This window comes from Tyto alba, unplaced genomic scaffold (assembly GCF_018691265.1).
Source record: "Tyto alba isolate M040663 unplaced genomic scaffold, T.alba_DEE_v4.0 Super-Scaffold_21, whole genome shotgun sequence".
NCBI lineage: Eukaryota > Metazoa > Chordata > Aves > Strigiformes > Tytonidae > Tyto > Tyto alba.
This window is the reverse complement of record NW_024881295.1, coordinates 3,376,763-3,403,041: the sequence shown is the minus strand read 5'-3', so window position 1 is coordinate 3,403,041 and position 26,279 is coordinate 3,376,763. Positions and strand designations below refer to the sequence as shown.

Sequence of the window (26,279 nt, the reverse complement as noted above, 5' to 3'; positions counted from 1 at the left end):
AAAACTGAAAAATAATGGAGAAAGTGATAGAGAACGTGCATGGCTCTTACTGTATGAGGAAGGCCTTGACTTCTGTAACCCGTGTGGACATCCAGATCTGTGATTTTAGCATGAAGAATAGATTCATATCTCGGCAATTCTGCCAGTTCTTTACTCTGGTACGACAGACTTTTCATTTAAACTAATATAGAAGGAATTAGAATTAATTATGTTTGAATTTGTTGTACTGGTGAGGGATGTCACTACGCCCACATGTTGTTTGTCTCCTTGGCAGCTCTGCTGGCAAGGTGGCTCATATGAGTGTTTCTTAATATGCTCCAAGTAAAACCAGCTTTTGATTAATTCAGACCTTTTTTTTTTTTTCTTTTTTTTTTAAAAACTGTTGAAGCTAACTTCCAGGTGGGGGACAACACAAGCAGCTGGGAGAGGTGTAATATTCTTTAAACAAAGGATCTAGGCAGCCTATTGGTAGCCTATGAAGCAGTTTACCCTTTTGTTCCCCTGCAGTTTTTATTCGCTTTCCTTTTAGCCTGATTAGATCTCACAAAAAGGTCAACCCAACCCAGGATGTGAACTTGGTATAATGACTTCGTGATCTGAGGGCATTGAAAGGTTACCTTAAGGTTGTCGGCAGACTGAACGGCAGACTGTTGGAGTGTGCCTTGCTTCTTGTTAAAATCTGGGCATATTTTGATTTATCCGATTAGGCCCTCAGTTCTAATCTGTTAGATATATTTCTGGGATAAATTTGTGTTAATAATAAATACAATAAGATCTTTGAGCTTCAGAATAATATGCAATGGAAGCACAGTGTGCAAAGGAAAAAAGACAATCTGATGTTGGCAAGATTATGGGTTCTCATCTGGAAACTTCTGGGGAGCACTATGCAGAGCTGAATGTCAGAGGCAAAGGAATAGAGAGCATGCTAGAGGTTATGCATCAGGTATTGTGCTATAGACAATAAGCCTGTCAGATAGCTGAGACCTGTTAAACCTTCCACTGGGTTTTTTAAAGGCTGGGCAGGCACCTCAAGGTGTACTAGCCTTTAAATTGCTTTGATTTACACTGAAATGGTAACCTGTCTGGTTCCTAACAGTCCTTGCCTGGTAGGAGTGGAGCCTATAAGAACCAATGTGATGGAAAGACATCCAAAATGTTTCCTTCTGTCTCTCACAGACTGTAGCTCACATGGTTTAAAAGCTAATGCAGTACTTTTGTATCATTGTATCTGTCTGAGGAAACTCATGTGATTTGATGGCTCAGTTCTAGGGCTTCTTTGTGGCACCAGGGGACCAGATCCCAAATTAAGGTAGAAGTCAGAGTTGTCAGAGATAGAATCTAGCCCATAAATCCCATCTTTCATGTAGCGTCACATGTTTTCCATGGTTTCAGCAAAATGACAATGTTTATGTTGAAAATAAATGAAAACATTATTTTTCCATGTTTTAGAAAAAAAATATTGTGGTTTATTAACACAGAGGGTCAGTTTGGTTCACTCCTAAGAAAGTGGATTATGATATAGAACTTTGGATTGGTTTGGGGTGGTGGTGAAATAAGAGGTGAAGCACCTGCTGCAAATAAATAAAGGAGGTATGAAGGAAATTTAGTGAATAGCGTGTATTTTTTTTTCTTTTTTTCTTGATATATTTATACTCACGTTCTATAATCCATCTAATTGTGTTACTGTAATGGCGCTCTTATGACTCCTCACTGTGTTTTGGTGCGGAAACAGAACTGATAGTCTGAGAGGATCAAATATGTTGCTTCTGTATACAGTTCTGATGCTCAGTTATGGAGGTCCTGGAGGTCTAAGCGATGTGACTCAAGCTATGGTACCCTGCTAAGTTGACACTGGTAGGACCTAGCTTTGAAGGTAATGGCCCTAGGCAGTAGCTCTTGAACCTCACAAAAAAAAAAGACTTCCCAGCAGGTTCCAGAGTTGTCATTCAGACATGGTAGGGTGCTGAGTCACTCCCACTGACACAGCTGGTTACTAAACTAGTTCATCCTGTAGAGAAGTGTTCATGTCCTGTTGAGACAAATGAGATTGCTTATATTGTATGTGGTTGCTTGTTTATTGGATATGTCAGTAAAGACAAGCCAGCTGCCTCTTGAGAGTTTGTTCTCGCACTTCAAGCATAATTAAAATACAAAAAGAAAGCTCTCCAGGGTGCTTTTGTTTTGTTTTAGTTTTTTGTTTGTTTGTTTATTTTTCCCCAAGATCCTAATGAAGGAGTTAATTTTCGCTCTGTTTTTTTTTTTTTTTTTTTTTTTTTTTTTTTTTGTGCTAGTGAGATGCTGGTCCTTTATAAACATCCTGTGAATGCTTCCAAATCTTGGTAACTGAACAGGATCTGCTTTCTGACATAGTCGTGTACTTCTAACTGGTTGCCAGTCTTTACTCATTAGAAACATGAAGCTGAGTCCTTTCTTAGATGCTTAGATATCTATTTGGAAGCCTTCAGCTTGTGGCATTTGAGTGTCTCATGATCATTGTCATGAACATTTTGCAATTGGGGATCCAAAGCACAGGCCAGCAGAGATAATTTAGGTAATGCTACAGAGGAAAACTGGTACATCATGGGCAACTTTATACTGAAAACTCTTCAGCACATGCACACATGAGCAAGTTACCAAAACCCATAGCCTTGTGGCATGCCAGTGGTGGAAGGGCATGTTCTTACCTTGCAGAAAGTGTAGGATAATTTCTCCCGAATGAGAGAAGCTGCAGCACGAGCTCATGGAGCTTATTTGTGTGCCCACAGCCTCAGTCTGCCTAGTACTCATGTCACTGAGCTGTCTCACACTGATATTGCTGCAATAGGCACTTGGATGTCTAGGTCATCGTTACAGTGTTTTTGTGCAAAAGAGCTCATTTGAGTACGACACAGGAATATTAATCCCTCAAGTTGTTATTTGTTCATGTTACACACTCTTAGTGTTATGGAAGAAGAATATCCAACCCAAATAAATCCAAGCAACCCATTATGATTTTCTTGGCACTGGCAGGAAGCATGTTTCTGGGAGTCTTTCTCCAAATTACAAAGATATTAATGATAAAACAATACCCATAGCTAATTTTGGATAAAGGTTTGATATTCTGAGCCTGCTTCAGCTGTCAGCAACATATCCCAGCCTTTTAAGCTGCTGAAATACGGAATATATGATGCCACTGGAGAGTGAATATAGGTTAAACGGCTAGAAACAGACAGTATCTGAAAGGAACAATCTGATGGTTTAGGTAATGTTTTCTTTCTGGAAACAGTAGAAATGCATATGACAGAATACGCAACTTCCTTGTGTGTGGTATCTGTTGTCAGAAGCTTTGAAAGCATGTTCCAAACTCACAGTGATGGTAGTGCAGATAGGATGGGGTTTCTGTGGGTTGTTTTTTTTTTTTTTCCTTCCTAAAAAAATAAACAAAAGTTTTGGTCATTGTGAAATCAAAATTTCTTGGCATTTTAAAGGATATCAGCAATTTAATTTTAGGCAATTTTAAGGTTTGGAGGTTTTTTTGGCCTAAGTAAACAATCTCATTTTCTTCCTTGCATTTTAATTTGAAAGTGAGTATAGAGATTCATAAGGGAATTTAGCTGTCACTTACAAACAGTACAGATGAAGACTTGACTTGTACCTGTCTTCATTATATGGCATTCTTCTGAAATGCCAGAAACCTGCATTCATAACCCACTCTGATTCCAAACTCTGAATAAAGCAAAGTTAGACCTTTTTGTTGTGAGGAGCATGCTTTCATCACTGGATTATAGAGTGCTGGAGATGGCTCTTTCCCTCTCTTGTGTTTAATATTATTAATTTTGTATTAATTGAACCAGAGAGGTCAGAAAAGACTTCATAGCCCATGACATCAATATTTCATATCATTAATTTGGTCCAAACTATGGATCAATTTTTGGTCAATCTTGTCAATAGTTTTGCTTGTCTGGAGCCATGTGCTTAAACCATGTAAAACTGTGTTAAGAAACCAAAATGAAACAACAAAACAAACCCCTAACAAAAAACCTCTCCCCCATTGCTCGGTAAATAACCAACAGTGAAAATTTACACATCTCTGCTCTCAGTATTGTAGTGTCTTGAACAAATCCTTGCATGTATTTTACAAGTGAGTTAACAGACCCTGGGAGAGTTAATCTGATGGGCCTATGGCCATATGGAAAATCTGCAAGAGGTCCAGGGAGGGAGGTCAGGGCTCCTGCTTCCCACTTGTGTGTCTTGAGTGCTGGGTGGTTACTGTGAACAATTCTCCTTGCCCTAACCATCAGTCTCAAAGTAAACAAGCAGTTTACCAGTTTCAGCTTTCAAAAGGAACTGGTGTTTTTGAGACCCAGATATAATAGTGAACACTGAGTTTTCTGTCAAGAGTGAACATCATCTATCTGAAAATCAGATCAGTGAAAGAAAACCAAAGCAAAACAAAGCAAAAAAACAAACGGGGGTCGGGGGCGAGTCTTGCCCAAAACGTGTCAGTGTGGTGTGTGGTATTGCTTTGTTTGTGGTGTTGTTTTTTTTTTTTTTGTGTTTTGTTTTGCTTTGTGTTTTTTTTTTTTTTTTATCTCCAAAGAGACAGAGACATGAGGGCAGCAATTAGAGCACTAAAGTCATAGTCCAGTAGAACAGCCCTGGAGGTTCTACTGGCTGCTCAAGTGGTTGGAACAAGGGCCTCTTCTGAAGGATCTTAGCAGGGTCATCAAAGCGGTGGGATGTTTCTGGAGTGTAGGGAGAAGGTGAGATTTGGGTTGTACTTTAACAGCTACCTCCTGAACCTGTCTCGCATCCTAAATGGAGACTGCACCCTAACTAGCTGCAGGAGGGGCCTTGGCTGTTGAGCAGTCTATATGCATGCCAGTATCAGTCTATACTACGGTTCACGAGGCATTGGTTCTTTACACACTTGTCTTGTGTCCAAATGCTTTATTTTCATTACATTTTGTGACATCATCTATTTTCAACATGCTTCCTGCAAGACTTAGACCAAACAAGTGCATTAGCAAAAGTCCTACCCGGGCCGTATGGAGAGTTTCTGGGAGTAGGGCTCTGAAGAGCACTGGCTGGGAGTTGTTTTTTCAGAATCTTGGCTGCTTAGAGAAAGAAGAAGAATCAAACATGGAAGGATCAGAAGGAAAACAAAACTCTGCTGTGTAGGAGAGGAGGGTGGTCGCGCTGCGTGGTGGGTGTGAAGTGCCAGAGTAGGCAGATGAGCTGCCTGGCTGCTCTGTTAATAGTATCACCTGTACACTTAAGAAACACCAGGGTTTTTTAGCCTGTTTTTGTCACGTTGCCCCTTCCAACACCTTTCCTTTCCTACTCCCTTGAGTCCTTCAGCAGAAGAAATGGAGGTGTGGGGTGAAAGGCAGTGGTGGTGGTAGCTGCTATTCCCTCTGCCTGGAGCAATCTGGCGTGCTGGGAACAATTCTCCCTCCCTGCTTTTCTTCCTGAAGCCTCTTCAAGAAGATGAAATATTTGAGAATCATCACACTGATCGACAGGGCATGTAGCGCAGAGTATGTGTTGAAGGTTCTTCTCCAAAGTTACCCGCTGCAGGAATAACTTACCCCCATGACCCCAATTAGATAAGCAGCTCAATGGCTTCAGTCACTTCATAGTTTCAGGTTAGAGCCCTTCTCATGGTCACTGAAACCTTCATGTCCAGCTGCTTTTCACCTTGCCAGGTAGATTACATCTTACAGTGTGTTTGTAAAGCTGCTCATTCAACAAAAACACAAGTACTCTGCAAATACAGGTTTTATTGAAACTGTATTAGTGGAAGTAATAACTAATTCTATTCAGTGAAATACTGTGCAACTTCAGTGACTGCATCATCTAGCATTGAGGACAAAGCTTCTGGGGAAAAGCAGGCTGGTAAATTTGCATGCAAAGTTTTGCAGCACACTCATTTTACAGTCATAGTGCTTCTCCAGCCCTTTATCTGTTGCTGTAGGTCACTGAAGGCTACACTGGACACATCATGGGAAAAATACACTGTCAACTACTGTCTCAATTAATTATTATCCTACTTTTTTACTGTTATATGTTGAGGAGGCTTACCTGGGGCAGGACCTGGAGCTATTGAGTAAACCCAAATTGATCAAGTATTGCCTGTTCCAAACAGCTTGTAGCTTAGTTTAAGGGCCCCACTTTGCAAGGAGGAAGAACTGCTCTAGTAAGTTGTTGGCAAATTGTTCATGCCTGTGGAATGGTCTGATAATATACAGATGCTGGCACCAAGAGGGTTTGAAGAGCAGGTTCCAAAAAGGACCACCCAAACAACCTCACAAAATTTTGAAATTACTTTTTAGAAAAAATTTACTTGAAACTATTAATCATAGAATACAACAGATGAGTTAAAACAGTATAGTACAAATGTTGCAAAAAAGAACTACACAAGAGTTATAAATTTACAAGTACCACAGAAGAAAAAATCTAACGGAGGGGGAGAAATAAAAAAACAGGTGACCAGAGTTTCAGAGCCAAGAGTTGTCCCAACCTTCAAATCTTGTGGGTAAATAAGTATCTGGTGGTACCTGGCAGTGAGAAGCTCAGCATGGGTATGCATTCAGAGCCAGAGGAGCACTACGTTAGAGCAGAGACCATCTCCTGTTGTATAACTGTTAGTATAAGGCTGTGTTAGTGCAAATGAAAGGGGATGTATTTAATTTGTTGCCTTTCTTCTTATCAGACTAGATTTCATCGTTACACTAAACTTTACAATCCGTGGTAAAATAAAGGCTGCGTTCTTCTTGTTGCTGTTTTTCTTTTCTTGTGCTGAGTTCTGGCTGCACAGATGAAAATTTCATGCCTTTTATCACCTTTTCCTGCCATCCTTTCCTCTGAGTCTTCCTCCTTTGACATCTGCTGTGGGCCTAACATATACTACTACACTTATAAGTCTCTAATTCCTAGTTTACAATAAAGTCTACTAAAGGCTACTGGCTTTATTACATCTGTCTTAGCATTCTCAGTGTAGTTTTCACCACTACCTTTTAGTTTAGGAACAGTTTTAGTGTTCAGTATATTCTGTGTGTTCATACTTAAGGTACAGCAGGTAGCCCACTGAAATTTTTATTTTATATACTTATATATATTATATTATAAAAATAGTATAGAGAGATATTTGGGAAACATTTGTTTTCTAGATATGGTCAGGGTCATATTTCAGGGTCATATCCTCTGCATAAAGTCTTGGGAATCCTTTAACAGTGGCAACTGGTATTCTCACATGCAACACAGTAAAGTTTGAAAAAACTAAGTTACAGAATTGAGAGTCATGTAATTAACTATTTTGTAGTAAGTACCCACAGAAGGAAGCAGAGGTAGTCCTGGGGAGGAAAAAGGGGGTGGAGAAAACCTTCTTCTGGGATGATTTCTGGGAGGATCCCCCTTCTCAGAAGGGTGGAGCAAGAGAGGCAGAGGCAGGTTTGCAGCTCCCAGGAAGCTGCAGCTGTATAGATTAACTGCTTCAGCTTTGCCTTTATGCCAAGTGGGCACAAACCTTGTCAAGACTGGGCCGGGAGCTTCCTTTAATAGAACAGAGGAGTGCGTTTCTGGACATCTTGCACAGTAAAATCAGTGGCCCAAGCAATTATGGTATATGCTAAATTCTTTTGCACACAAGATTTAGTTTTAGAAAATCAAGGCTAGCTGGGATCAGACTTGCTAGTACTTTCTTTGGTTAGGGAGATCAGCTTCATTTTATTTGCCTCTCTAATATGTCATGTATTTTACTGACAACTTTTAAGTAGTAGGAAAATGTGTAGGTGTGCTTAGACTTCTTCAGATTATAGCTGACCAGCAAATAACCCCTACTATGTCCATGCAGGTGTGAGAAGTGCTGGGAGCTGCCTTCTGCAGGTTTTAGTCTGACTTTGATGTCAGAGAGGTCCTCTGCAGGAGTCAGTCCAGATCACTGAAAGTGGCTTCTCTACAGTCAGTCTATTTGGAATAGAAACTCAGTTGTTACAAGAATCAGCTGAAAGCTGTGTTTAAAAATAAAAACTATCACCTCGATAGCAGCAAATAACGCCCACTTTTTGCTCAAACCCTTAAACAGCATTGTGCTTCTCCTCTTCTTCGTTCACAGGGTCCCTTGTGGGAAACAGTTACGATTTTGCAAACTCCTGGGCTTTGCACAGTGAAAACAAGCGGTGCAAGCGAGTGCAGACTCCGAGCAACACATGCAACATTTCATCTGATATTGCACAGAAGGTTGGTGCCGCAAGATACCATTCTGGTTTTGGTTCTCCCCTTACCTGAAGGCAGCTTGCCTGCCCTTGGGCAGAAGAACACAAATGCTTCCTTGAATCCACGTCTGTACCTAATGTGGTAGTCCCTCAGCAAGCGGTTAGGATGCGAGGTGCAGGAGGCACCCCTTTGGGGTTTCTGAGGTGTGGGGTGGTGCGGGATAGCTATACTGGGCACTGATCTTGCTGCTGGACTGGAACAAGGTGCGCGGCTCCTCGTGCAGCCGGTCAGGAGTGAGTCACGGGGCTGGCGGTGGCAGCATGTAGGTCCCTGCTGTGGTGCAGCCGGGTCAGGTGCTGGCAGAAGGTGGAAGTGACACATCCACAGCGCACGCCTGCACCGTCCGTGGGTGCTCCCGGCCCCTCCGTGGGCCAGTGTGGGGCTGGATGCAGGGTGCAGCTGTGTGCTTGTGGTTTCTGAGCCGATAGCTGTGTGCCCTCCCTTGCAGGCCCTGGCTGGTGCTGGCAGGAGGATTTCTGCACTGGGCTGTCTGGTGCTATAGAAAAGTGATCTCAGAGGCTGCGTGTTATGACTGATGTCGTATTTATGTGTTCTGTTGAGAAAGGAACAGTTTACTCACGAGTTAGTGAATGCAATTTTTCTCTCCTACTGCACCCTGCCTGTTGCTATTCTTTCTAAAACCATAGTACCTACATACCCCTCCTCCCATCCCCCTCCAAACCCAGCACACAAACATCAAACAGATAAACAAAGAAACCAACAGCTCATTTGAGCCTGAAGTGTGAGTTGCTGCCAAAGAAACTTTGGTATTACTTGGGAAAATGTGTTTAACTGGTGCCTGAAGAATGAGGTAGTTAATTCCCTCTCTGATTCTGCCAGCAGGGAAGCATCAGTTCTGAAGCCTCTGTGTGCACCGCCACCACCTTTGTGAATGTGTGGCAGTTCATATACCTGGGAGTCACCAGAGTGAGGAGATGCTTCAGCCAGGCTATTTTTGACAGAGGAGATGTTCTCTGTAGGTGTTGCAAAGGCTCTGTGTCGCCAGGCTATTTCCCTTGCTAGGAGCCAGAGGTTCCTTCAGCTATGACTATAATTAGTAGCTCTGATTTGTTGAAGAAACACAGGGCTGCTTTTCTCTGCCAACTCTGTGACCCCTTTGCTGCATTGACCTTTTTCTTTTCCTCTTTTATAAGCATAAACATGTTATTTGTTTCCCTTAGACAAAGGGCAAACACAAGCAGATCGTCACCAGCTCAGGGAGGAAAGTAGTTTTGAACATATACTGACTGCATGGGGTATTACAGGTTATGACTGTCATGGCAAATTGAGCCTTCGACCCCAGAGAGATTGCATCTGATCTCATGTACTCTGTAAATCAGAATGATCTAGTAGATGCCAGGTTTATATTTACACCAGACTATCTTAGGCCAAAACTTAGCTGACAGTCTCTTGCTATACAAATCCCATAGACCGATACTTGTTAAACCAGGCTCAAATCCTTTCTCAACAGCAGTATCACTTCCCGGATCATGGCTGCTCTAGAGCTTCTTTGAGTGCAGGTTTCCTAGTTACCTGGAAAAAGCGAAGACTTGCACAAGCTTGCAAAGTTCTGACGAATTCTAATTCCACTAAGCTTTTGAATGGGGACACTTGTACTAGACATTTCCTGAAATTCAGTGAGGCGTGCTCGTGCCCCTTAGCAACATGGCTTCAGCCTCGCAGCCTGCAAACTCAGCTAAGGAAATACAGCAGTGATTTCAGGTTGGAAATCTCCAACCTCTGTTTCTTGCTGGTGCTGAGCTGGTGTGCACAGGGTGTTTCTGTCAGGGTCAGGGACTGGTTGAACACCTGACTTAAGTAATGGTGCATTGTGCCAAGGGAGTGACCAAAGCGTGAAGGGGTTCAACCTGGCTGAGATGTCTTCTGAGGGACAGGGCTGTGTTTTAAACCTGTGTACGGCTCTAGAGCAGGGCTAGTCCATGTGACTGGTTGCGGCTGCTGGAATTTTATCTACTCGGGCAAGTTTCATGTTTAGAAAATATCAGCGTTGCAACTGAGGCCAGGGAGTGGCATGCAGGGCAAAAACCTGTCTGATGGGTAGACCGCAACTAATGCAAGTTTTATACAGATCACGTTAAATATTGATGCTTTGTTGTATAAAGTTTGCTCTCCCTCAGCCTGGATGGAATTATCTTCTCTCGTGCGAGTTCATGAGCTCGCAACATTTAACATTGGCTTAATTATTCACTGTGCAAGAATAAACATAACGCTATTAATAGGAGTCCAGCCAAAGGAGCGCCTGCTGAAGAATGTAGTGCTTTTTCATAGTGTGCTTTGTTTACTTGCTTCAGCTTCAGGAATGTAAATCTCCTCCATCTCCCAGCCTCCCTCCCTGCCAGGCAGTCAGCTGCTAGGTGAGGAGAACAACAGCTTTGGTTCAGTGCGCTCCTTCTGTCCCTGTCCCCCCACCTTGGGGTAGGTCTGTGGTTTTCTTTGCCCTGTCTGTGTCTCCCTGCGCCCCCCCCAGCATCCTTGGAGAGATGACTTCTGACATCTTTGCGAGATGCAGTGAAGCCAGAAATCCCCGTTGCTCTTTTATCTTCAAATCATAGAAAATGCAGGCAATTTCATGTTCTTTAATAAGGAAGGGCTCTTGTCTTAACGGCTCCGTGTATCAGCCGAAGGTCTTGACCCAGCTCACACTCTTCCCCTACTGTTGCTCTGGGCCTCTCCCTGCCCTTTACCTGCAAAATGCATACACGCTCATGTGTGTTTGACCACTGCTCTGCTTGCAGATACGTTTTCTTTTCAGATACATGTATTTCCCTCCTGGGGCTGGAGGCAGTTTAGCATCTGCATGGTGGAGCTGTCTGTTGGCTACCTTGCCTTGTGACCTGGAGAGCATGCCAAACTCTGCAGTGTTGGAGGGAGGCAGCTACTGCCTCCCTGCTATGCCCTACACTCTCCAGCTGCTGTTTAGTAACCAAAAAGAAAGATCTCTGAATTGCCTGGTCCTTTTTTTCACCATTTGTGAAACAACTTGATGATTAGGCTACCTGTTCAGTGGTATACTGCAATCTAATAGCCTCTCAGATGATTGACAGCATGGATAGCATGGATCTTGAAGTATAAAACGGAGCGACGTGGTTAACTGTGGTAATAGGCAGCCTTGAAAACAAATGTATACGTTTTAAAGCATTACAATTAATTTATGCATTCTTAGACGTTACCTTTATTTTTTAGATTCCGCCTCTAATAGAAATGGTTCATGGAGGCCACAGTTCACTGTATTATTTGCTTTTTTTATTTCTAATCAGGAAACTATACCTATAACATGTTACATGTGAAAATGACTGAAATGAGAATTCAACTAATTTCTGCTTTTGCTGAAATTCAGCTTTTGCTGCTATTGGTATGAAATAGTCCCATTCATATTCCATGGAGTACTTCCATATGCAATAAAGAAATATTATTTATCTCCATATCTGAAAACAAGTAGGAGATGTTTTCAGCTTTTGGACTATAATTTGTAATGGTAGAGGTCACAAACAGGTCCAGCAAAGATTTGGACATACAATGCTGTAATACATGTTAGGGGTGAAAATGAGGCCCACTATATCTAAAATCTAATTTCTCTGCTCCTGAAATATACAGGTCAGCTGAATCAGCATTCAAGTGAAGTGACTTCTGTCAGTTTTTATTATGTTTGCTCAAATATACCGCCAGCATTTGCTGTACTAAATATGTTGGCTTTGGATGCTTTTTACTTGGAAAGATGGGAGCCTAAATCATTCTCCCTTTGAGTGAACCAGAAGGTGATGTATTTTGAAAAACTATACCAAATTGTGGCACCAAAACATACCCTTCCTGAATGATCTGGAAAAACACTTCTGTGTATCTATATGCCATAGGGTTTAAATTAAAGGGAATGAGAAGATGTCTCTGCTTTTTCTGTAACTTTTTAGGTTATATCTCTTTAATGGCAATTGTTAAGCAATAGACAAATGCAGTTCATGCAGCAGCAGAAGGCAGTGCCACAGAAATTGGAAGAATGTACAAAATTCCACCTACAACTCTGTGTGGTGGGACTGGGGCAGAAAGAAGGTCAGCAAGTTTGCGGTCACTAAGGGTTGTCAGTGCCAGGACACCACCAACCCATTTAAAGGAAAACTTAAAACTCATGTAGAAGAAAAGGGAGAAGTTTCAAGACCTTCACCTGTATTTCAAATACTGCAGTCAGTTCTGCTAGTTTTAATCTTGCAGCCACCTGTGCTCTAAGCACTATTTCAACCTGAGGCTTCACTCCTTGGTCTGTTGGTGTTAGAAATTTCTTTGTGTGGAGCCACTTGCAGGACTGTTGCTCCTTGAGCAGGAATGCTGCAGCAGTGGGTGAGACTGCCGATATCTGGTGCTCACCATGTATGTGCATTGTCCCCTAAACTAAAGAACAAGGATCTCTCTTAGTTCAGCCTGACCATTGAGTTTGAAAGAAAGAAAGAAAGAAAGAAAGAAAGAAAGAAAGAAAGAAAGAAAGAAAGAAAGAAAGGAGAGAAAATAAAAATAATTTGCACAATGGTTCAAGTTGGAAGGGACCACTGGAGTCCATCTAGTCCAACCCCCTGCTTGCAACAGTGCCATTCTAGGTCAGGTTGCTCAGGTCCTTGTCCACTCACATTTTGAGTATCTCCAAGGGTGGTGGCTCCACAGCCTCTCTGAACACTTGTTTTAGTCTTTGACCACCCTCATAATGACTTTCTTTTTCTTTTTAAAATCTATTTGTATTTACCCATATTTCACCTGATATCCATTAATCCATGACAATAGTTGAGATGTCTAAAAGATGGGAAAATTTTAGCTATAATTTCTTGTATAAAGCCACTGGAAAATCTGAAGCAATTTGAATGGCAAGAAAACTTCTACAGAGATAAAATGAACAATTTGTTGCTTTATGACATATATCACTTGGTTTCTTGATGGCCATCTAGAGCTCAGTCATTAGGTATGTTGCTACTGAACAAGACCAAAATCAAAGAACTCTATAGAAAAAAACAAAACAAAACAAAAATGGGGTTAGATTTATTTTTTTTTCGTTGTGGAATCTCCTTTATTTTTAAAGTCACTTTCACATCTAACATTTACTGGTATGTCATAAACATGGTGATGAAAGGTTGTTTCTACTAGTTTTACTGTTTAGTGGAATATACAGAGTCTGAGTTTCATTGCAACATAACAGTTGAGTTGTATTACCTTTCTAACAAGGCTGTTACCTTATTAAGAAAACTTATTAACACAGCCCTTAAATGGGCTTATTGCATATACTGGTTTTCTATTGCATGTGATAGTATCTGGATTGAGGCTTTGATCCAGGAGTTGCTGCACTGGTTATCCTCTGAATGGCTTTGAGCTCACTTTTGGTTGTATCAGTTTCATCTTGAAGTGCTGCTTTAAGAGTTTGGGGTTTTTTGTCTGCTTCTGTTATTGTTATTTCCACCCTTAGATCACTTTTTCAGCTTTATAGTACTTCTGTGTAGTCTTAGAGCAGCACCAACAACCATTTATGCAGTTCCTGCTCCCTTCCTTCAAGTCTTCTTTTCCAGCTGGTTCAGCATGGTGGCCGCTCTCTGGGCATCAGAATTATTCCAGGCTGGAGCTGATTTTCTGGAGGACAATAATGTTCAGCTGTCTAATGGCAATTAGTTAGCGTTGCTTTAAGTTCCCTGAGGTCTTTCTCAGGAAGCTCGAAATCACTTCTTGTATGTGGCTGCTCACTGAGCACTTTGCTAAACTCTGAATATATTCCCAATGGGCCAGACATTTCTGGTTGGTTTGTTTTCATAAGCAAGAAGTTCTGTCTCAGTTCAGACATGTCCCAGCTTTAGCAGAACACCCTTTCGCAAAAAAAGTCTTTTCTACTCAGCAGTTTTCCTATACCGGTATACCATCTGCCATTCAGAGAAGACATCTAGATATCTGCTGAACTCTGTAGGTGGTTTTGTTCCCTGTTTTTCATCTTCCCCAACACGAAAACAAGACTACTTCTCACTCCTTTTTAGAGCACCGCAACTTGTATGTGCTGTCACCTCAAATATTTGTTAAGCTATTCACATTATTACTGTGAACTACTCTGAAGAACATGCCTCCTCCTCTCCTGCCCCCTACACCTGAAATGTACAGTGTGGTTTCTTCTACTTTTTTGTCAGTGTTTTGTATAAGCAGATATAAGTTATGCTTCAACTGTTTGTGCTAGGGTTGTATCAGAAAATTGTTTTTCCACTTACCTAAACTCAGTGTCATCCTTTCAGAAAGTTGCACTGAGGACCTCAGTCTCACTGAACTGTGACCTAGTAAGAGAAACTATTTGGGAGCCTCCCTTGGAGAACTTAGCCATAAACTAAGTTTCCCTTAGGTTTTGTTTCATGTACATCTAAGTTTCATCTTAGCTCGATGCCATCTGAGAGGTTTTGCTGCCCTCCCCCCCATTTCACTGTGCAGTTCTTTCCGTACACTAGCTGTCACCATGCTGACTTAACTCCCAAGAAGAGCAGAACAAACAGCTTTTCTTCCCTGGGTTATTTTTCTGCCACTTACCTGAGTTAAACTGACCCGTCATGCATTGGACATGCCAGCAGGAGTGATAGGAACATGTGGCCAGAAGTGGGAAACAAATTTGATTCCTTGGATTCCAGTCAGACTCGATATTTCACTCTGAAACTTACTCTGTTCCCTCACTATCCAAAAGATCGTCTTGTCATTTTTCTTCCTAAGTGCCTCCATCGTAAGTTCCTCTCCCTTGCTGTGTGTATCTTCCTGGTACTCCAGACACCATCTGGTTCTTCAGTGGGTAGGAAGCAGTTCTTTGCTTCCCTCTGTTTGCTGACTGATTGACTGACATGTTTTTGTGTGAAACATCCATTATATCACACTCTATTTTATAATAATCAGTATATTAATGTACCTCTGTGTATATATGGATGTGGTGAATAAATGGATGTAGCTCACTACTGTCTCTTGACAATGATGTTATTTAACTACATGGTGGTGTTAAATAATAACTGTGATGTTATTTAACAACAGTGGTGACAGTGCCTTTGGAAAAGTTGGAGTTTCTCCATTGTTCCTGAGACTATAGTAACTCATTTTGTCCCTTTTTTTTTCCCCTTCTTCCTACCTTTGCTCCTTGCTTGTCATGCAGGGCATCATGGAAACCTGCCAGCTGCTAAGAACATCTCTGACCTTCTCCCGGTGCCACCATCGAGTTGATCCAGAGCCATACATCAATCTCTGTGAACGAGACATCTGTGCCTGTGCCCAGCACATGGACTGTCACTGTTCGGTGTTCCTTGATTATGCAAGAAGCTGTGCTCACGAAGGAGTGATTTTGGACGGGTGGCCTGAAGAGAGCTCATGCAGTAAGATGACAGGATTATTCCTAAGCTGCTTATCCCAAATGAGATCATGTCTCTTGCAGATTTATGTGCTGCAGCTAAGAGCAACTGGTGCTTTTTTAGGATGTTGATTCACATTGATTCAGGCGCATAGCAGGTTAAAATCTGAAGTGCCTGTCACTTCCATTTACCTGAAGTTCCTTTGCTCGCTATCCCTTTCAGCTCTCCATCACCCACCTTTTTCTAGAAGTTGTTATCCTAAGGCAGGATAGTTTGAACCATATATGAAGAGGATCCTGAGCTGTTACAGGTCCCACCGTGGTATACAAAGTTAGTGAAGACTTATTTGATACACAAAGATATAGACCAGGATGTTTAGGACCTATTTCACATATGGTTCAGATGTGTCACGATACCCAGCCTGTACTTGTAAGTCAGCATCCTTGTGAAAGGCTCTCCTTAACACTCTCATAAAGACAATTGTTTTATCCTTTATTTGCTTGAACCATTTACATTGAAATTGAGATGTTGCCTTTTTTAAGCCAGATTTTGCCTAGGTTAGAGATCCTGATTGCATCTTGAAATGCTGCCTTTATCAGCCCATTTTTGCTGAGGTCAGAGGTCCTGATTGTATCTCTGCTATGATTTTGCAACAAGGAAGTGCATAGATTGACTGAGATGGTTTGTGTTTATGGAGAAAAGGTCATGTTTGCACCCACCATTGATATACACGTATACCTCGACTGGAGAACCCCAGTTAAATCCATAAGCACACAAATGAATAATAATAATAATAAAAAAATCAATCCTCCAATACCATGTTCTCAATGATTTTCCTCATGTTTTTATATTACACAGGAAGGACAATTTTCTCAGGATGTTTATGTAAATTGATTTCATGGGGCAACTGACTGATATGTATTGACAATACTTTCTTTTCTGGTAAAGATACTCTGCTGTTTGCCACCACTGAAGTAAATGGTGCCTTCAGATTATGGTTAGGGCAGGAAAATACTGCCAACCACTTGCTCAAGGGATTGTATCCCAGAGGAGAGTCTTACTTTTAGCAGTAATTTGTCACCTTTCCACTGGAACATAAAAGGGATCTGATGAAAACTCATTTCCTTGCTCAGGGTGCACACCAGAGAACCAATTTTTGCCAGGGCTGTCTGTAACTCTAACTAAAGCCACAAGTGAAATGAACCCCTCTCTGCTTCCAGGAGTTTTAGAGCTCATTTCTAACCCTCGGCTTTACAAACCACATTTTTTTTTTTCCTGAGTTGGGAAAAAGAGAGGTGGCCTGCTGCCACATCAGGAGCTTTATTTTCCATCACTCTTCATCTGTGCTATGGTGCTTTCTCGGGAGATGGTGATGATAGTTGCACTGGAGACACGAAACGCTCTGCTGAGTTGGAAAGGCTCTAGTGCTGGGCACGCTGTACTAGTGAAAGCTGGTGCCCAGGCCCTGGAGCCACAGAGGGCAAGACTGTTCCTTTGTTACCCTCCCACCTCCTTCAACAGAGGATTTGCTGAGAAAGGGCAGGCTCTAATCTTTTCTTCCCACTCCATGCCCACACAGCCTTGCAGGGTATGTCTCTGCATCAAAATGAAGGAATGGCTACAGTGTGTGCTTGCATAATGGCCAAGCTTAGATAATGACAGCAGTGAAGATCCCACAACATGGGTGTTATCCTGTGCTGGCAGTTCTCTGGAAGAAGGAGGGTGGGATTTTGGAGTCTTAACTGTCTCCCAGTTCTCTCAGGAAACAGGAAACTGTGTATTTTCACAAATGAGTGTAGTAACTGCATAGCTTAAAGGTAAAAAACATGCTTGTCTATCCAAATTACTTAGATACCATTGCAAAACTTCTCCCCATGTTTGATTGCTCTTAATGTCCTTGGTTTTAGTTATTAAGACTCAATGTATTAGAAAAGAAAGTGGCTCTAATCTCTAAGTATTTACTACACAACCTGACAGGTGATGATATTACAGCAAACTGGAAATCAAGTGTTTCTTACATGTTCTGCTTTTGAAAACGAAATCATTGATTGGAGAGGATATGACCTTTTTGGTGTCTCTGTGGTTCAGCCTTTGATAATTAAGGGGTTTATTTATTTAGGAGTTATTGAGGAATTTGCATTTCTAATTTCATTTAATTGTTTCAGGGCCAAGATGTCCAGTTGGCATGGAGTATAAGGAATGTGTATCCCCTTGTGCCAAAACCTGCCAGAGCCTGAATATCAATGAAGTGTGTCACGGACAATGTGTTGATGGCTGCAGCTGCCCTGGTAATTTATTTACTGAGTTATTTACAGAGAAACATTTGGCAGTGATGCTACCTATTTTATTAGAAGAAGGAAAGCTGTGTCTTCCCTTAAATTTTCCTGAAATCAGAAGCACTTCTCTTTTCTGGGATCGTGCCCTAGAATAAACCAGTTTCTATAATGCCTGTATGCTCACTTCATGAAAGGGCCATTTTTCAGAACCAACTAAAAAGTAAATGTTTCTGTGAAAATCAGCACCATCTAACACTCTAGGATTGCCTTTCTTTCTTGGTGAGGGCTGCTTACCATTGACTTCTCTAAATTCCTTCTGAATTGCTTTTGGTTAGAAGCCTCCACTTTGAAGAAGAAAGAACAGAGAATATACTGAAGGGAGTTTCTTACAGAAAAACAGTACGTGTAGAGCTCGCATTATAATTCCAAAGGTCTTCATGATTTTACGTGAATGATTTCACATGAATGATTTCACTTATTATTGAATCATTTGTACAGGAGATTTGATTGATTTAAAGAAGGCAGCCCAGCCACCACAGCCTTCTTCCTCTGTCTATTGTATTTAAGACAACTGCAGGAGGAGAGTTTTATTCCTGACTGCAGAACTCCATATGCTCCCATTTCTAGCTGTTTTTTTGTTTGTTTGTTTGTTTGTGTTTTTTTTTTTTTTTTTTTTTTTTTTTTAATTTTTAAAAGGACTATCTCTGCATTTCACCCTTCAAATCTGGACTTTATGTGAACACACAGAGGTATTTACAGTCCCCATGTACAAGATACCAAGCGTGACGGAGGTTTACTGAGAACAACGTTTGGTTTCCAAAATAAGGCAGTGATGACAATATCAACTTTGTTTGAGGAGTTGGAGGAGTTTTTATTGCATTCAGAGCTCAGTAGATTCCCATTTAGCTACCAGTCTCTTACTGGAGGTTCAAAGCTGTCACTCTGTGGCAGGGCCTGGGAAGGTGCACATGGAGGGTGATGGGTGATGTAACTAGACACAGGAGATCATTTTGTTGTGAAGGATCTAGCTATTGTATTTGTGCAGTCCTGGAGGTGTTGGGAAAAGCTGAAGGAGATGAATCCACTGGTTACACAAGGACTCTCACTATATTCTTCCTTTGGTAGCTGCACTGGTCAGTTCAGCCCAAGAAAGGTCTAAGGGGGCAGGAGCTGAAGAGCAGAGGAACAGGAGCTCAACAGAAGGGGTACTGCATGAGGAACAAGTAGATGGGTAGAAGGAACTGCATGAAAAGAAATAGCAATTGACAGTTCAAAACTTTTACTGTTATTTGATGCACAGTCAACAGAGAAGAACTTTGAGTTTCATAGAGAACTATGAGGATCTGACAGATTAATAGAGGAATTTGGGATTTAAGATTGTACCTTCACTTAGCTTCCCTCCAATGCTCCAATAGTAAAAAGGATCTGTTTAAAAAATGTGTGTGTGTTTTTTTTTTTTTCCTTAAATGTACCACACACTTATTTTAATTGATGTAAATGAGATTGCTGTTGACAGGAATAAAGGCAGACGTTCTGTTTTCTTGTGCTCTCTGGAGAGCCACTCCACTCTTAAATGATTAGCTCTTGTTCTGAATATCTCTCACTAGAAGGATTTTCTCAACAGCAATGATCTTTCCTGGCAGCTCTATGGGAAGAATGGGAGAGAGGGGACTTACGGGTGTCTCACTGTCAGTGATGACTGCTGTTGTCAGGGAAAAGGGGCAAAATCTCTGCAGGTGATTGGAAGGAGTCCTCAAAGAGGAGGGAGAGGGTATTTCAGCAAACAAATGTTTTTCTACAGCAGCTCTTTTAAAAATGGAGGAATATCAACTATCTTTCAACGTGGGGATCTACGAGAAAGAAACTTGTCCTTTCTTCTATTGCAAGCCTGTAGTGCAATCATGGACAAGTCTTGTAACCCTTCTGTGCCTCTGTTTCTCTTTGTAAGGTAAAATACTCTATATGTAGAATAGGTAATTATAGTTGTGTAATATGGAAACCCCAGCAGTTGGATCCAATTTGGGAGGCTGACCCTTTTGCTTTTTGCTTCTGCAGAAGTTGAGAAGAAAAACCATAGCTCCACATTATCATGTTTCTTTCTCTCAGACCCTGTCTGCTAGACTTTTATGATGTCTAACTTTGTGTCTTCATTCCCTAGTTTGTCTCTTCTTCTGTACTCTTAATGACAAATACAAAACCTGTCTGGATACCCTTTACCGCAGGCAGTGAAGTCCATGTATTTTTCCATCAGTCAGGTTTCTAGACCAGCTCTGATCAACCTTGATCATGCTCCCTGTGTTTGACTTGTGTATGTCCCGATATGTGTATTTTGGACTTGGGGACTTGCTAAGCAAAGAGCTCTTCTGGGAGCACCAGAAATGCTCCATTCAGCACATCTGAGGGAGAGGCAGCACTGGAAGGAAAGTAGACACCAGCTCCTGTGAGGCTTTTTGACAAGCCTCATTCCTTTTTATTGCTGTCTGTGACTAACTATTGATAACAATGCATATGAAGTCTTGCCAAAGTATATGAAGAACTGGAAAATCTAATTGTATTTATGTTTGTGTATGGCATGTGTATCTGCTGCTACCCGATACATCCAGAGGGGAAGCTCCTTGATGGTGAACATTGCATTGAAAGCTCTGACTGCTCCTGCATCCACTCTGGAAAACATTATCCTCCTGGATTCACTATCTCCCAGGACTGCAACTCATGGTAAACTCTCCGTTGCTCTGGTGTTGTTACTGTTGCTCTACATAAGTACTGCATACCAGTTAGTGACTGTTTTAGATGATCTTTCTAGAAATCTCTTTCTCTACTTTTTAAAAAATGCCTTTCATTGGCAAAGGATCTACCTCTCTTATTAGAAATGCCAGCCCCTTCCAAGAAGTGAGCTGTTCACAAAGACAAAATCAGCTCTGCTTTTAAAGGGATATTTGATCTGATAGAACAATGTGAGGGTCATACTCCTTCAAACAGTAGAGAACTACCTGTTTCCTGTGGATAAGACAGACCGGCAGGTTCCCATATCTGGTTTGTGTCAGTGATGGTGTCTTTGTTTTAACTTCCTACGTTTATTTAACCTCTAAACCCCACTTCTTTACAAAAGGAGTTAGCTCAGGCATGTCCTTGGAGCTTCTCAGAAAGCTACTGAATCTTTACAGCCGCATGGCTCACGATTTTTCTTTGTCATGAATGCCAGCCTGAAGGGAAAGGCTAGCTCTCTGAAGAAAGGAAGGAGAATGAGTAATGTATTCCTGATCAGATTTTTGTATAAGCATGAGCATATTTGTGGAAGGAGTTCAGACAACTCTGTGCACAGCCGTTTCCAATTAGAGAACAGAAGAAGGACTCAGTGAAGGCTACCATATGCAGAAGAAATACAGTCTATGAATCATCACTGGTAATCAGAAGTTTTCTGATTTTGAAAACTTAAATATAAAACTTTGGTGGGGAAAGCAGAAGTTCTTGACTTTTGCAACCATTCCAACTCATACTACCAGCAGTTGCTGTTGAATGATGGTAAGAAGAGATGGATATATTGAGAAATGAGGTTGTGAGCTGGAAAAGATGTTGGGGACTGGTCTAATTATCTTGAAACAGGGGCCCATGTTTCAATTATTTGGCAAAAAGTTTCAACAGAAGATTTGAATTCATGTACTCTTGCCTAACTTGTCATATGTTTTGTAGCATTTGTCGACGTGGCACCTGGATCTGCAGCAATGGGGAATGCCCAGGTATGTCAACTCTACTCTTTTCAGGTTTTGACAAGTAAGGCTTGCCTACATTTCTCCCACTTATATTTTTTTCCACATAAATAGTGAGTCTGTCTTTGTTCTTACTTGCTTGCTCCAGTGCAGTCCAGATGGGATCATACTTCTAAGTTCTCCTGAGACAAGCCAGACATTGTGCTATATGGTTTATGTGTAGCAATGAAAAATCCTTTTTGGTGAGAAGAATGGTTCCTCTTTTGATTACTTAGTTTACCAAGCTGTAAGAGTCTGTATGTTCAGGGGATTGGATTTCAGGTAGAGGAACCCTGCCGGGTTTATTTGACCAGGTACTGTTCCCTATTTGATTGTCTGAATCGGCATTGTCTGAATACTTTTGTTGATGGGATTTTACAGTACTGAGAGTAGTTTGAGTTGCTCTTAATACCCCATGGGTTTGGGCCCTAAGGGTCATGTTACAGGTGAAGAGCTATGGTCGTGGCTGCCCTGCCTTTCATGGGTGGTGGCAAACTAGAGAGGCAGCTCTGCAGGTGGTCTTGCTCCCTTTCCTCCTACTCTGCCCCCCAAACTCACCAGTACTGGTGGCTACTGTCAGTTTTTTGCCTATGTGGGGAATGTGACTTTTCGTGTTGTTAATTGGCCAGCAAACTGCTGCCTTCCTTATTTCCTCCTGCAAATTCTGTGGCCCATTCCCTGTCTCAGTTCCTGTGCTATACTCAGCCATGGAAAGGCCTCCTTGTCCTGAAACAGCATTTGACTCTGCTTTCATTTTGCATAGAAGTCTTCACGGAGATAGCATGGATCTTTATCTTGTTTGTTCGCCTTGATTTTGGAAACCGAGAGTGGAAGGGATGAAAAGGAGGCTGGGATTATGGCAGGACAGGAAAAGAGAGCAGGTTTTTTTGGTGGGGTGGTTTTGTTTTGTTTTTCTTTTTTGAGGTGAAACTGTGCAATCCTCACAAATTAGGAGAATTAAAACAATTATAACAGTCTTAAAATGGCTATCAAAGTCTGTCTTTCTATTAAAATTAAGCTTCCCTGACCCATCAATGCTCCATTTCCTCCTGCTTTAGACTGTAAAAACACTTGTCAGCAGTAAAAAAAAAAAAAAAAAACACCAACCAAAAGAGGTGTATGCAAATGTTCAAAATAGAAATTACATTTCCAGTGAGCTATACTAAGCAGGACCATGAGAAGCCCCATACTTGAGGTGGTCACTAGATATCTCCAAGTGCAGGGACTCTCATTGTCTAAAACACACAAAAAGGACACAGCCCCAGCTGATTTATTGTGTTTATTTTATCGTTTAACTAACAGACAGCAGTAAACAAGAAACAGGTGTTTTCCTAAGTTCAGTTTTTACCCAGGTTATAGCTCTTAATGCCCTTGCTTTCTGCACCAATATGAATACTATGTGGGCCAAATTTTTATCCTTTACTCCAGCCATGTCTTCTTCATAGTGATTATAAAGATGAAGATAAGCCTGGTATTGAGGCTGGAAAGCAGATGTTTATATACAGCTTTGGGAGAGAGGGAATATAGCATTGGGGCTTTTTTCTGAGCTGGGAAGCTGTGCTGAATGAGCAGAAGTCAGAAAGACAGCTTATTTTTGTACCTTCCACCAATATATCCAAGTCACTTTTGATAGAATCATTTAGGTTGGAAAAGACCCTTACGATTATCGAGTCCAACTGTTAACCTGACACTACCAAGTCCACCACTAAACCATGTTCCTAAGTGCCACATCTACACATCTTTTAAATACCTCTGGGGATGGAGACTCAGCTACTTCTCTGGGCAGACACACTCCAGCACCTCAGTGTCTTTCTTGTAGTGAGAGGCCCAAAACCAAACACAGTATTTGAGGTGCAGCCCCACCAGTGCCGAGTACAGGGGGACAGTCACTTCCCTGGTCCTGCTGGCCACACTATTCCTGATACAAGCCAGGATGCTGTTGGCCTTCTTGGCCACCTGGGCACACTGCTGGCTCATGTTCAGCCGGCTGTTCACCAACACCCCCAGGTCCTTCCCCACCAGGCAGCTTTCCAGCCACGCTGCCCCAAGCCTGTAGCGTTGCAGGGGGTTGTTGTGACCCAAGTGCAGGTCCTGGCACTGAGCCTCGCTGAACATCATCCAATTGTCCTCAGCCCCTCGTCCCAGCCTGTCCAGATCCCTCTGCAGAGCCTTCCTACCCTCAAGCAGATCAACACTCCTGCCCAGCTTGGTTTCACCTGCCAACTTACTGAGGGTGCACTTGATGCCCTCGTCCAGATCAATGATAAAGATACTAGACAGAACTCGCCCCAATACTGAGCCCTGGGGAACACCACCCGTGACTGGCCACCAAATTGATATAAATCCCTGTATTTGGCACTGGTGAGGCTGCATCTTGAATACTGTGTTTGGTTTTGGGCCCATCACTACAAGAAAGACATCGAGGTTCTGGAGCGTGTCCAGAGAAGGGCAACAGAGGTGGTGAAGGGTCTAGAGCACAAGTGTTATGAGGAGTGGTCGAGGGAACTGGGGTTGTGTAGCCTGTATAAAAGGAGGCTGAGGGGAGACCTTATCACTATCTACAACTACCTGAAGGGAGATTGTAGCGAGGTGGGTGTTGGTCTTTTGTCCCAAGTAAGAAGTGATAGGACAAGAGGAAATGGCCTCAAGTTGCACCAGGAGAAGTTTAGATTGGCTATTAGGAAAAATTTCTTCACCAAAAGGGTTGTCAGGTGTTGGAACATGCTCACCAAAAGGTAGTTCCATTATTTTTTTACCAATCTGCTTGTCAGGGAAGGTTTCTTTTATTTTGTGGGAATGAATTGCCTAGCTGTAAGTTTGGTGATAGAACTGGGTACCCAGCTGGAGGTAGTACTTCAGAAAACAGTGCTATGTCAGCCAACTAGCAATATCTGGCTGGCACTAGCAAGAAGCTCTCAAGCTGATATCGTAATTAGATTAATTATGAAGGCAGTAGGTTTCAGGAAATCTCATGGGATGCATTACACCAAATGGAGTAGATAGAGGGACCCATAAGAAGAGACTTTGCTGCAGGAAAGAAATTTCCCTTCCAGGAGCAATGCCAAAGGGCTGGGCTTTGTCTTGCATACCAGTCCCTAGCTCTCCATGCTGCAAACCCGTCCTTTCAGTTCCTAGTTGCAGAGAATGCCCTGGAAATCAAACTGCACATAATAAGGTGGATTGTGCCTAGTCTTCTTTAAATCTGCTCTCCATGTCTGATAGCCAGCTAATTGACTCCGAAGTTGAGTAGAATGATACTTGTTTTACCTTTTGTCCATGTTTATTTGAACAAAAAGTAGGAATTCCAGGGTGAGCTAATAAATACCAAGCTGCTTTACTCTCTCCAGGGGGTTGACAAACATCCAGCTGGCGCTGGACTTTTCTTAGGCCAAATCACAGCTGTGCAAGGCTGAGAATCCTCAAGATCTGTGAGGTTGTGCTTTAGCACAGGCTGGTTTAAGATGGTTAACACAGAGTAATATGTTGAAGAGGGAAATTTCCACTTGATGTTCATTAAGGATATCTTATGTGGGTCTCAAAGGCAGTGAAGAGACATGGGGTTCACTTGCCAGCTTGTAACATTTAACCTTTCTCCATCCTTTGTCAGTGAATTGCCAGTGTAGGCCCATCACCTGAATTTTGCTCTGGACAAGGAGGTCTATGCCAAACTTGTTTGCTGTGGGGCCATCCCTAAGTGTGATAGCCTTCTCAAATTAAAGAATTTGTTTGCAAGCTCTGTGGAGTTGGAGGCTTCCTATGTGTTTGCAGAGAACCTAGCATAAAAGGATACTAAATCCCACTTGTGGCACATGAATGCTGCCTTCCTGGAAATGAAAAGCCACAATTTACCAAAACATTTTAAGGTATTGATATGTTTAAATAGCCTCTTTTTGTGGTAAAAGGGTGGGCAAGCCAGACCTTCACATTGTTCTGTAAGGGCTTTAGATGTAGCTATTGTAACTATAGAATTATTTTTAACTTTATGCTAGTTAATTAAGATAATGGTTCAGAGTAAAGTCCAGCATAAATTCTGCCCTTGGAAGAACTCCAACAATTTTTACTTTACAGGGTTTTGTTCTGATAAGGTATTTTTGCTTTAATGTTAGAATAACTTACTGGTATTCAAGGCAGTCCAACAAAAGAATTGACACTTTTTGGGGGCTGTGTTCAAGGAGGCCATTGTGAAGAAGGCTTTCAGACACTGTTGCCTTCGTAAAGCCATATTGCAGTGCTCTAAAAGCACCAGCAGGGAGACAAAGAGGGGGCTCACAGTCTGCCAAGACACAACGGTGGAACAAAGACTGAGAATGAGGCACTTCTGCAGAAGAGCATCAGTGGGAGTCCAACAAGTCTTGTTGCAAATTTTGATTTTCAACTCTGTAAAAACACCTGCATTCTGCAGCCAGCTCCATGGATGCAGGTGTGCCCCACTGGGCCAAGTAAAAGTGGTTTAAAGTGTGTTGTGTTGCAAGCTCCTGCATAGGGGTAGAGAGGCACCGTGTCCCAGTGTATGGAGTGTGTGACTAAGGCTGGGTAATTCTGAGTGTTTTTCCCAGCTCTGCCAGTCTTAGGCATTAGTACTTCCACTCTCTGTGCTGCAGTTTCCCCAATGTATAAAGAGGGGAACTTAGTTTCTACATAAGAGAGCATGGATT

General features: G+C 42.0%; 1 protein-coding gene across 2 annotated transcripts in view; it reads left to right on the top strand.

Annotated features, from left to right (window-relative positions):
- The window catches only part of VWF (von Willebrand factor), a 144,840-nt gene that overhangs the window by 5,844 nt on the left and 112,717 nt on the right, over nucleotides 1-26,279 (top strand). For both annotated transcript variants that reach the window (XM_032995041.2, XM_032995042.2), the window contains 5 exons: nucleotides 8,096-8,220; nucleotides 15,410-15,626; nucleotides 17,768-17,890; nucleotides 20,482-20,593; nucleotides 21,569-21,615. In XM_032995041.2, coding sequence (XP_032850932.2) covers nucleotides 8,096-8,220; nucleotides 15,410-15,626; nucleotides 17,768-17,890; nucleotides 20,482-20,593; nucleotides 21,569-21,615 — 624 coding nt within the window. The remainder of the gene's footprint in view (nucleotides 1-8,095; nucleotides 8,221-15,409; nucleotides 15,627-17,767; nucleotides 17,891-20,481; nucleotides 20,594-21,568; nucleotides 21,616-26,279) is intronic.